The sequence below is a fragment of the Gymnoscopelus microlampas genome (genome assembly GCF_963454915.1).
Source record: "Gymnoscopelus microlampas genome assembly, chromosome: 10".
Classification (NCBI taxonomy): Eukaryota; Metazoa; Chordata; class Actinopteri; order Myctophiformes; family Myctophidae; genus Gymnoscopelus; species Gymnoscopelus microlampas.
This window is the reverse complement of record NC_139947.1, coordinates 38,893,908-38,906,407: the sequence shown is the minus strand read 5'-3', so window position 1 is coordinate 38,906,407 and position 12,500 is coordinate 38,893,908. Positions and strand designations below refer to the sequence as shown.

General features: G+C 41.9%; 1 protein-coding gene across 3 annotated transcripts in view; it reads left to right on the top strand.

The window, feature by feature from the left end:
• Positions 1 to 12,500, top strand: part of sema3h (sema domain, immunoglobulin domain (Ig), short basic domain, secreted, (semaphorin) 3H) — a 128,534-nt gene that overhangs the window by 13,095 nt on the left and 102,939 nt on the right. For all 3 annotated transcript variants that reach the window (XR_014601568.1, XM_084068125.1, XM_084068124.1), the window contains one exon: positions 10,870 to 11,024. Coding sequence is in view for 2 of the 3 variants with exons in the window: in XM_084068125.1 (XP_083924251.1) it covers positions 10,870 to 11,024 (155 nt within the window). In the remaining variant the exon portion in view is untranslated. The remainder of the gene's footprint in view (positions 1 to 10,869; positions 11,025 to 12,500) is intronic.

Here is a 12,500-nt window from a genome sequence, read left to right as displayed (position 1 = left end):
AAAATGAATACGTTTTCACTGTTGGCAGACTCTTTAATTTAGAGGAGTAATAATAATGACTTTATTTCTATTGTTTACTCACCCTGTGATGTCTTGAATACAAGAAGGATTTTTGTTTGTATCACATTCTGTTTATGGTGAATGAAGAATCCCAAAAATAAATATAGCTGCAAGCAGCGATAATACGGGGCCAGTGAGAGAGAGACAGACAGACATGGAAACTGGAGAGAGAGAGAGAGAGAGAGAGAGAGAGAGAGAGAGAGAGAGAGAGAGAGAGAGAGAGAGAGAGAGAGAGAGAGAGAGAGAGAGAGAGAGAGAGAGAGAGAGAGAGAGAGAGAGAGAGCCATGGAAATGGAATAGATTGAAGAGAGACATGGAAACGGAATAGATTGATGAGAGAGAGAGAGATGGAAACAGAATGGATAGATTGGACATCTCAACCTATTGCCATTAACAGGAATCGAACTCTCAACCTTCGGACTAGGATAAGGATAATTCCTTTTAACAGGTCGTTCATGAAAGTCCTTGTGGTCTTGTTTCCAATGAGAACCTGTGAGCAATTAGGGGTTAAGAGTCTTGCTCAGGGACAAATTTCATTTCATCGACGCATATGCTGGGATGGCCTGGAATCGAACTTGGGGCAACCAGGGCCTCTGGTTCCCTAGGCGTGCTCACTAACCACCCAGCTATGGCCGCCCCATGATAAGCTAATAGGCTGCAACACTACCTATAGTGCTATAGCTTTGTCCAGGCTGATGTTGTCTGTTGAAGATCATAAACTCTTGCCTTCTGTCATGAACCAAGCCAACACTAAGATCACTCGTTCACAAACCATTTACCAATAGAGAAATTGTATGTCTCCTCTCTACCGAAAACAGTGAAAGCAGCCGATCTACAAGCTCAGAAACACGTTGCTATCTGAAAAGTTTTGAGATTGTAGATCGGCTATTTTCAGAATGAAGTATGTCATACATTGAGAAATCGTACTCTCAAATAAGCATTTCAGGTTATCTTTACCATTTGCACATGTATTCATTGGTACAGTCATGTTGTTTGCAATTCAACTTAAATTAAGTCTGCATCAAGTGAGGCTTGAACTGGCGACCTTGAGATTGTGAGGCACTCATTTAACACTTCCGTGACTAAGCAATCAATGGGACCGATTTTGAGAATTGAAAGTGGCTTAACTTCTCTCAGGAAGCTCTGAGAAAGTTCCCCTTTCATGACTTTTCCTAAATATATGTTTCAAACCATCTCCGTTTTTTTTTTTTTTTTTTTAACTCATTATAAATATGAAATACATACCATGTATCCCATCCCAGCCGTTTTATTTCGGCTAAATTGATCGCTCTCCCCCTCTCTCCCCCTCCCTAGAGCACTTTACACCTCGAGACCCCCCACAGAGCGGCCCGTAGACAGCAGACTCGCTGCTGCGCAACTATTCTATGTTGCCATGTCTGCTTATTATAAGCGACTTTGGGCGTCTTTCTATTATTATTATTATTATTATTATAATGATATATATAATTACATTATAATGGTAATACTTTTCTACTCCACTACAACTCAGAGGCAAATCTTGCACTTTTACTCCACTACAATTATTTGAAAACTTTAGTTAGGCTACTAGTTACTTTGCAGATATAAATATCTTTTCATACTTGTTTAGATTAGAGCTTCATGCATGTCCTTTTGTAGATAATTTTTATTAGGTAAATATTTATATAGAAAGGTCTAACCAGGGACTGGGGTTGCAAATTTGCCTCGGATATAAACCCCATTTACAATGCAATGGTTTCATGCCTCACTGTTTTCTTAGGGCACAATGCATGCAGTAACATTTTCATAGACCTGACTGCTTATTTTTCTCGCAAAATTTGGCAACCCTTTCACTGCAGTGTACAGAGTGTTTGCTACTGGATCGCGCTGTTTTAAAATGCTGTGCCAACAGATGTGATCTACAAGCAGATGGCTCGTCAGGCAGCGATTGTTTTATGTTTTTAGATCAGATATTTAGCGCAGGAATGAGCACATTTGTGGAACATATAGCGATGTGTTCACTTGTTATGCTGACAAGGAGATGAGAGGGACAGGAGAGGAGACGCTTTCTCATCAGCGTGAACAGCTGATAGAATGAGAGCTTTACGCTCAGACAATAATGTGAATATTATATAATATAATATTGGTTTGTCAAGAGATATCCATGTCTTTTGCACAATGGAGATCACGTAATCTAACCCTAACCCTGGAGTCACGTAATTAGACAGTGGCTTCAGTGGTTCATATAGGCTCCATGTTTCACTGAAGAGTTTAATGTGTGACGCTACAGATCGCGCTGTTTTATACGCTTTTTTTTAAATAAAGATTTTACATACAGAATCTGCAGTTACCATTACAAGTTAGCCTAATTTTATAATGTTTGTGCCTGCCTACAACAACAACATTATGTGGGCTCACTGACTGCGCAGAGTGCAATTGAGATGTTAATGGATATTTAGAAGACAATGGAACCCCCCACTGTGTGGGTGAGAAGGTGTCAGCTAGTCTGGAGCACAGAGGTGAGACAGTAACGAATAGGAGAGCTTGATTTCTTGTTCAAAATGACCGTTTTGCAGGCTGTGTGTTGGATAATGAAACCTCAGTCATGCCAGTGTTAAGGGAGACGCCATTGGACCAACAGACAAGGAACTATGAAAAAGGAGATTACACAGATGATACAGTTTCACGCAAATAGCTGAAAAATCCTGGGTTTAAGTGTTTTTCAAACTGCTCAAAATTGCGGACAATCTACGGGCGGAGCTTACTGGTCAAAGCGATAGATGTGTTCCTCATGAGTCAAGGCACATGTGTAAGCAAGTTTCACGACTTTCGGCCAAACGACTTATGCCTGTTTAAAGTCTGCCTTTTCAAAAAATTGCTATAGCGCCCCCTTTTGGCCAATTGGAGTAAGATTGGTTTCAGTGATATTTGGAATGACCCTGTACATTTCTGCAAAGTTTCAAAGAAATGTGAGTCTGCATGTATGTTTTAGGCACAGATGAATAATTTTCATAAAACTGTAATAGTTAAAATCTATCTCCTCCTGGGATTTTTGAGCAATCTGCACGAAACGTTTAACACTTGAACTTTGGACCTCTGCCTACAAAAATTTCCAACGGATTTTCCATAAGTGAAAAAATGCAGAAGTTATGAGCCAATGGCTGTTTTTCATATAATTCAAAATGGTGGGCGATCTAAAGGTCAGAGGTCAAAAGTCAGACCACGAAAGTTGTCGGGCATGAAGAGACGCATGTGTGTATCGAAGTTTCATGGTTGTAGGTCAAACAGGGCATGAGTTGTACCTGTTCAAAGTTGGCACTTTCAATTGAGTCCTATAGCGCCACCGACGAATGAGTGTGAGAATTATTTCTTGGTAGTTTTTCATGAGCATCTACCATATGGCCGAGTTTCGTAAAAAGCGTATGCACGGTTAAGCCAGAACTGGCAAAAACAAGTATTTTTCAAACTGCTCAAAATTGCGGAAAATCTAAGGGCGGAGCTTAATGGACAAATCGATACGTGTGTTCCTCATGAGTCAAGGCACATGTGTAAGCAAGTTTCACGACTTTCGGCCAAACGAGGCATGACTTATGCCTGTTTAAAGTCTGCCTTTTCAAAAAATTGCTATAGCGCCCCCTTTTGGCCAATTGGAGTAAGATTGGTTTCAGTGATATTTGGAATGACCCTGTACATTTCTGCAAAGTTTCAAAGAAATGTGAGTCTGCATGTATGTTTTAGGCACAGATGAATAATGTTCATAAAACTGTAATAGTTAAAATCTATCTCCTCCTGGGATTTTTGAGCAATCTGCACGAAACGTTTCACACTTGAACTTTGGACCTCTGCCTACAAAAATTTCCAACGGATTTTCCATAAGTGAAAAAATGCAGAAGTTAGGAGCCAATGACTGTTTTTCATATAATTCAAAATGGTGGGAGATCTAAAGGTCAGAGGTCAAAAGTCAGAGGGTGAAAGTTGTTCAGCATGAGGAGACGCATATGTGTATCCAAGTTTCATGGCTCTAGGTCAAACAGGGCATGAGTTGTACCTGTTCAAAGTTGGCATTTTCAATTGAGTGCTATAGCGCCACCCTTTGACGAATGAGTGTGAGAATTATTTTTTGATCGTTTTTCATGACCATCTACCATATGGCCGAGTTTCGTAAAAAGCGACTGCACGGTTCAGCCAGAACTGCGAAAAGTGGCAGAAGAAGAAGAAGTGACAGAATACTGCCAATAACAATACGGTTCCAGAGCAGAGCTCTGGCCCCGTAATAAAATACTTGTTGAATTGATGTAAAACGGAAGCCAAGATAAACAACAGCAAAACTATATGAAAAAAAATCAGTTTATAAACTCCAAAACAATGCTCTCAGTGTAATCCAAAGCCTCTCGTATAGGCTCGTAAAGATGTTTACCTTTCCGAAATATAACCATAGAAGGAGAAAATAAGCATTTTAAACTACTAATGTGCATGAGGCTAAATCGCCTCATGCACAAATTTCACGTGTGAATGAGCTCCCTCATAACTCGGTGAACTTTTACTTTAAGTCTGACTGATAATATACACATTATACCTGGAAAACTGATGACCAGCTGAGACAATAGCGTGTGTGTGTATGTGTGTATGTGTGTATGTGCGTGCGTGCGTGCGTGCGTGCGTGCACACACTCGTGTGTGTGTGTGTGAGTGTGTGTGTGTGTGTGTGTGCGTGTGCGTTTGTGTGCGTGTGTTTGTGTACGTGCGTGTGTTCGTGCACGTATGTACGGCATTTGTGTCAGTGTTATTCAGACTTCATTATGTCATTCATGGTCTTTGAGGCTGAAAGCAGACATTTCACTGTTTTGATGAGGTGTTAATGATTTGTTGACTCAAGTCATTCATCTGTCTGTGTGTGTGTGCGTGTGTGTGTGTGTGTGTGTGTGTGTGTGTGTGTGTGTGTGTGTGTGTGTGTGTGTGCGCGCACGCCTGTACCTATATAAGATATGAGTGTGTGTCTCTCTGCCTGTACGCATCAGGGTGTTTGTCACGCCGCATTAGTGTGTACATACATTATCTGTGCACGTGTCTGTACATGTTTCCCTTGGCCTTATGCATTTGGCTGTCCACGCGTGTGTGTGTGTGTGTGTGTGTGTGCGTGCGCGTGCGTGCGTGCGTGCGTGTGAAGAAGCCAGGCCAAGAGACAACACCTACCTATCCACACCCGCTTGACAAATTCTGTTGGCATGGTTGCCGTTGCCAAGGCAACTGCCCCAAGAGTAAGGGTGTGGTGGGCTCGGTTTGATGTTTCAGGATTCAGTAAGTCAGGGAAGAGTGTGTGTGTGTGTGTGTGTGTGTGTGTGTGTGTGTGTGTGTGTGTGTGTGTGTGTGTGTGTGTGTGTGTGTGTGTGTGTGTGTGTGTGTGTGTGTGTGTGTGTGTGTGTGTGTGTGTGTGTGTGTGTGTGTGTGTGTGTGTGTGAGAGAGAGGTCTAAATATGAAGCATGTTGCTGACTCACTCACTGGTCATGCTTGCGTATGTGTGTTTTATGTGCCATTTTGTGATTTGTGTGTGTGTGTTTTATTTCATAGTTAGTTTATTTATCTGCACCTTTATATATCTTTGCATGTCTGACTGTCTGTGTGTAATATTATGCTTAATTTATACTCTGTAACGCATACCGAAAATAGCCAATTTACAACATCACGTGTTGTTATCTCGTACAGTAGATGGGCTATTTTCAGCAGTATAGAAAGTATAAATCTGCCTTTGGTCTTATAGTCATCTTCACAAAGCGTCTTTCACTTCTCTACCACATGGTCCTCACATCATCATCACCCACGTTCCTGTTCATAATAATGCTGATCTCATCAGGTCTCATACAGCTTTCAGGAGCACATGCTGTGAATGCTGTTGGTGTGTTTTGATTGCTAAGGAATGTTTCATGTTCAATTTAGCTGAGTTTGACCTGTTATATTAAATTGAGCTGAATCGTGCTATTCTGGGAGCATATATGCACTGATGTAAGCAACTATTTAGAAGTCCGGCTATTTCTAAATGCACTGGTGCTGCACTACTGCTTGACCCCAAAAGAGGAATTGCTTGAAAAGTACAAAAGAGGAATTGCTTGAAAAGTACTTAAATACTATGTACTACTATATATGATGCAGGGTGGAGGAGGATATTATATATTGTATATACTCTTACCACTGTACTAATGAAAGATATATACAGGACAGAGGACTATTCTATTCTATTTCAGTTGTATTTTCTATTCTAAAGGTCCTACTGGGGTTGGTTTTAATAGGATCCTGCTTTGCAGCATAGAGTGCTGTACAGTATATACAGAACTTTCTGTCTCTGTGGTAGTTTCTTTTTTCTCTGTTTCACATTAGAATTTCCATTTCCACTGACTCATGTCTTCCTCTCTTTACCCTCTCCTCTTTTTTCCTCTCTCCTCTGGCTCATCCATCTCTCCTGTTTTAGCCTGTATGTCATTGTGCTGTGGTTTCTCCCAAGTCTCTTCTCTTCTCTTCTCTTCTCTTCTCTTCTCTTCTCTTCTCTTCTCTTCTCTTCTCTTCTCTTCTCTCCTCTCCTCTCCTCTCCTCTCCTCTCCTCTCCTCTCCTCTCCTCTCCTCTCCTCTCCTCTCCTCTCCTCTCCTCTCCTCTCCTCTTCTCTTCTCTTCTCTTCTCTCCTCTCCTCTCCTCTCCTCTCCTCTCCTCTCCTCTCCTCTCCTCTCCTCTCCTCTCCTCTCCTCTCCTCTCCTCTCCTCTCCTCTCCTCTCCTCTCCTCTCCTCTCCTCTCCTCTCCTCTTCTCTTCTCTTCTCTTCTCTTCTCTTCTCTTCTCTTCTCATCTCTGTCATGTGCCCTTTCCTATTCTGTACATTACTTCTCTTTCTCTTTGTGAGAATTAGCCCTTAAAATACATTGCTTCCTCATCCCTCCTTTTCACTCTCTCTCCTTCTCTTCCATCCAACCATACTTTTTTCTCATCATCATAAACATCAACCGTCAAATGTTCATTCTACCCACAAATTCTACTCTGTTTTAGATTTTTTCCCTCTTTCTCTCCTAATCATCTTCATCATCATCCATCAAATGGTTCTTCATGGTCCGTCAATGCATGTGAATCTTCACTGCAGTCCTTTCATTCTCTCTATCCGTTCCATCCTTTCCACCGTGTTCCTCTCTGCCCAATCCATCGCACAATTTTTTCTTCATCCCATTAGGGACCTTTTGATGGTCCCTCAACCCTCACTCATCTCTCCCTTTATCTCTGTTCTGTACATCCATCGATCTTTCCTTCATCCAGTCTGACACCTTTCTATTCATCCGTCTATCCTCTGTCATATCCAGTGCTGCCATCATGTCATGGTTTCTCTCCCTGCGGTCGCGTCTCATTTCTCTGTCAGTCACTCGGATCAATCTCTGCCCACATCTCAGCATTTCACTTCTCTATCCCACTGTGTCCATCTGTCTGTCTCTCCCTCACGTCTCTCTCTATATATCTTTTATCTTTTCATCTCTCTCTCTCGTTGTGTGCCTCACACTTTCTTGCACAATATATCTCTGCTACTTCGTCTCATTTTTTCTTTCTTCTTTCCCTCTCTTTCTCTATTTCCCATATGCCTTCCTTTCTCCTCCTTTTCCCTCTCTTTCTGTCTTACTTTTACTTTCTCTGCCGCTCTCTCATTCTGACTTTTTGTCCCTTTTCAGTCCAGTCCATCCATCAGTGTATGCCCCCATCTTGTTCCTATTCCTCTCACAACCACATTTCTCTTACATCTTCTATCAAACACATATGGTAGCTAAGCTAATATATACTGTTTATATAATGGAGCACATATACTGTATCGTTTTTAAAGTAGCTCATATTGATGTTATGTGGTGTGTACTGGTGTGTCCTATAGTATAATAAGCTCAAAGACGGCACATCTGCTGCAGTTTGCAGAAGTTGCCACGCTCCTGTCAGACAGCGTAGCGCTGGTGGTTCTAGAGGCAAAGTTTGTGTACAACATCAGTCAAGACTCAGGGCTTAACAGCTGGTATTATTTTACGTTTGGCTTATTGCCATTATTTATTGGCGCTTTTAGAAACGCATTGTTGACTTTTACATATATCTTTTCCATTTTCCATTTTCTCACCTACAGTATGTCGTACAGTTGTACAGTGTCTCCTAATACATACCTCAATTAGAAACTGGTTTAATAAGGGGTGTCCTTAGTAACGTTGCTTTAAATTAACAAAGATCTGCGTGCCGTATCAACATTACGTTTAATTATGACACCACATCAAAATAATGTATTTCCAACAGATTTTGATTGCCCATAAATATAACAACCTTTTTTTCTTGAAATATTTTCTTACATTATAATGATAGACTCAGAGCAATAACCCCATCTATTTGCCACACTCCCTCCGCAGTCAGAGTTCAGAGTTTGAATGAATGTCGAATTATGTGCAGGATGTTATTTGCATACAGATGTGAGAGGACTTAATTTAATTGTCTCCGCCAGGCCGTAAGGCATGGCGAGAGAGTATGTTTTACCCTCCGTCCGTGTGTCCGTCCGTGTGTCCGTCCGTCCGTGTGTCCGTCCGTGTGTCCGTGTGTTACCACCAAATCTCCGGCACCGTTGGCCCAGTCGCTGCGAAACTGTGCACACACACTCCCTGGATGCCAATTCAGAACCTCTGCCTCAAATTTTTCACATGGGCCTGTTATAGCGCCACCAGGAGGCCGATTTGTGCAAAACCCATTTTTTTCACATTATTCCTACAGTTTTTAACCAAACGTCATGCAAATCGGTACACAGTATCTCTATAGTCATGTGATCAACCCTGCTCTGTCCGATTTCCCATATTCCATCCTTATTGGTTAAGGTTGCCATCCAAAGTTTGCAGGATTGGTCCGTTTTGAACAAACTGCCTCAAACCATGAACGCAGCGTGCGATTTCCATGAAATTTCACACGCACATTCCCACTAGGCCGAGGAAGAAATGCCACCCTTTTCACATTGGCCTGTTATAGCGCCACCAGCAGGTCTAATTTAGCAAAACACATTTTTGGAACAAAATGCTTCAAATCATGAATGCAGTGTCCGATTGCCGTGAACGACCTAAGAATAAATGGCACCCTTTTCACATTGGCCTATTATAGCGCCACCAGGAGGCCACAATAACGTATCTGACCTGGCGGAGACCTGTGCTCCGAGGAGCACTTTATCTAGTTTAAATTGTTTTTATTTTAAATAAAAACTCACACTCATGCCAGTGTGCCAGTGATTACCCTCCCCTGTGCCAATGTTGGCACCCGTGCCAAAGTTTGCCTACCCCTGAAGCAACTTGTAGAAACATGCTACGTACTGTAGACTCCACAAGAGGTGAATGAAAGACATCTAACTAGCTGATACTAACGTATCTACTACCTGGTCACCTCACAAGCAGTAACCTATCAAAAAGGAAATGTGTTTTTAAAATAGGTGTCTAAACCAACCACATCATGGTGTAAAATCACCTAAATCTAAAGGAATGTTTTAATATATATTTTTAATTGTTTTATTCAGTAGGTTATACAATGGTGAACAGTCAGATTTTCTCTCCTCTCTCCCAGCTATCGGTATCTATCTCCCGCACCATAGCTCTCATAGTTTACATTGTGCAACAGTGTAATCATTTGAAAATACATTTTATCTATCCACGTGCTATCTGTGGCATATTCGCCCATAATCATACCATCTGTCTGGAGATGTCGTAGCGTGTACTCTGTGTATGTGTGCGTGCGATGTGCGTGCGGCGTGTGTTTGTGTGTGTGTGTGTGTGTGTGTGTGTGTGTATGTGTGTGTGTGTGTGTGTGTGTGTGTGTGTGTGTGTGGGGGGGTGTGTGGGTGGGTGGGTGGGTGGGTGTGTGTGTGTGTGCTGTGGCATGTCTACAACAGATACTTTTTGTTGCCTGACAGCCTCATTGTTTGACGTGAGTGTTCTGGATGATAAGAGTCTGACAATTAACTGATAGACAAACTCATCTATGCTCTGAGTGAATTACAGCTTAAATGACAGAAAACTATGACATTTTGCAAATGAAATGATCATTATCAATCATAATATTACGATACATTTTAATTAGCCAGCTTCGATAACAATGGTTTAATTAAGTGTAGTGACTCTGAAGAAGCTCTTTGACAGAAACGTTATCTAAATAAATATTCAGCTAGTGTACAATAGTTATAGTGTGCAAGTTTTAAATTGTCTTAAATTGTACTGATTGAAATGTGTTCTTTGAATACTTTCTTTTTAGCTTGAAAAAGTCTCCCCGGGACCCAAACTAGTGAAAATAGCAGATCTAAAAGCTCACATCGCTATTTCCACAACCTTTTACAAAGTTATTCATAGTTTTTTAATTCATGGAATTCCTTTGATTATTTTTTTGATAATTTTTTTTCTGAAAAAATGTTTGAATTATTAGATTTTTTTGGGGACCCAAAATCGTGTCCTGAGTGACCTACTGTTTGGGAACCACTGCACTAGAAAGGGGCGCTCAGTGGAGTGCATATCTCCGCCAGGAGGAACACTACAATAATAATACTTACACTGTCTGATGCATTGTGTCATGTCAAACTGCACCTGTCTCTCTGTGTCCGGTGTGCATGCACGCATGAGCGTGCATCATGCTGTAGATCAGACGTGGACTTTAACCGAATGGCGTATCTGCACATGCGCTGCATCCGTGCTGTGCATAACAGTTTGGGGTATAATATTTGAGCATGCCCGCCCGCCACAGACACACAACGTGAGCTTTGTATCGTAGATATTTACCATAATAATCATTATTTTCCACTTCTCTTCTTTTGCTCAGAGTTGATCCAGAATGGCCGTCTGCTGACACTGCCCCTAGTGGCCGGGGACCTGCACTCCATCTTGCTTGATGAGGACAGTAGGCGTCTGTACGTGGCCATGAAGGACAACCTGCTGTCTACCAGCCTGGAGGACATCACACAGAACCCACGCAAGGTTAGACACACTCGTAACCCTACCCTTAACCCATATGGTTGAGCGGAGTCCCTCAGGGCTCTATGCTAGTGTATTTTCTGTTTTCTGTTATTGTGGTGGAAGCTTTTGCTGAAAATAGCCGATCGACAAACTCACAATGCGTCGTTTTGCTATTTTCAGCGAAAGCTTTCCCCACGATACGGATGCTGGGGTTTAAGTGGTTAAAGGAGTAGTTCACCCAAAAAAAATACTTATTTTCTATCAATTACACACCCCATGAAGCCTTGATTTTTTTTGTTTTTTGTTGCATTCCTGAGCCAACAATTTGATGACCGGGTCAGTAGGAGACTCATTAGGAGACTAATATGATGACCGGAGACTCCGCCGGTCATAAAATTATTGGCATTCCTGAGCCAATAATTTGATGACCTTCCTAATTTGATGTCCGGAGACTCCGCCGGTCATCAAATCATTGGCTTAGGAATGCGACAAAAAAATCTCCATGAATTCAAGGCCTCATTGGGTGTTTAATTGATAGGAAAAAAAGTTTTTTTTTGGGTGAAGTACTCCTTTAACCTGCTGGCCCAGCCTACCCCTAAACCTAACCACAACCAAAACCTCAACCTAACCAGAACTATAACCCTACCCTCAAAATCCCTAAACCTAACTCTAAAACTAACCCCAACATTAACCTCTTATCATACTGTTTTCATTATCAGATCAGAGCAAATAGGTATTGAAATTGGACATTGACTGATGATGATGACAATGATGATGATGCTGCGAGGAAGAAGGAAGTGAAACCCTGCTGACTAACATCCTCTAGTTCATATCAATCTTTCACTAATCCCTCTTTCGATCTGTCATGTCCCTTGTGTCCCTCTATCTCCACTTACAACAGGATATTCTGACCCATGTCTTTCTTGTACTCTCTCTCTCTCTCTCTCTCTCTCTCTCTCTCTCTCTCTCTCTCTCTCTCTCTCTCTCTCTCTCTCTCTCTCTCTCTCTCTCTCTCTCTCTCTCTCTCACTAATACACATATTCTACTGATACTTGCTATTAAGGGTTAATATGCTCTACAGTTCCCTCCCTGTTCCCATTTGTGCTTCTGTTGCAGTCACACAGCTGGTGTCCAGAAGGGCAGTTATTAGATTGCCACACAGACAGAAACGTAGCCAACTAACTTGTAAGTAAGATAGGAAAAACAGACATGCAAGCAGACAGAGAGAGAATGGTAGACATAAACACAGAGAACCACTCAGTTGGCCAAGACACCAGCCTGCCAAATACAGAAGAAGGTCATCAGACATGCAGGTAGATGTTTCAGTACAGCCTAAGGCAGACAGACATCCAGAGAGACAGACAGATGGATCGTCATACAGACAGACAGGCATGGAGTTAGGTCCTCCAGTCACCCCTAAGGCAGGGCACTTAAACGGCCAGACAGCAGATAGCCAACTAGCTAACCAGCCAGCTGGTCGTACTGTGTTTTTCCTCT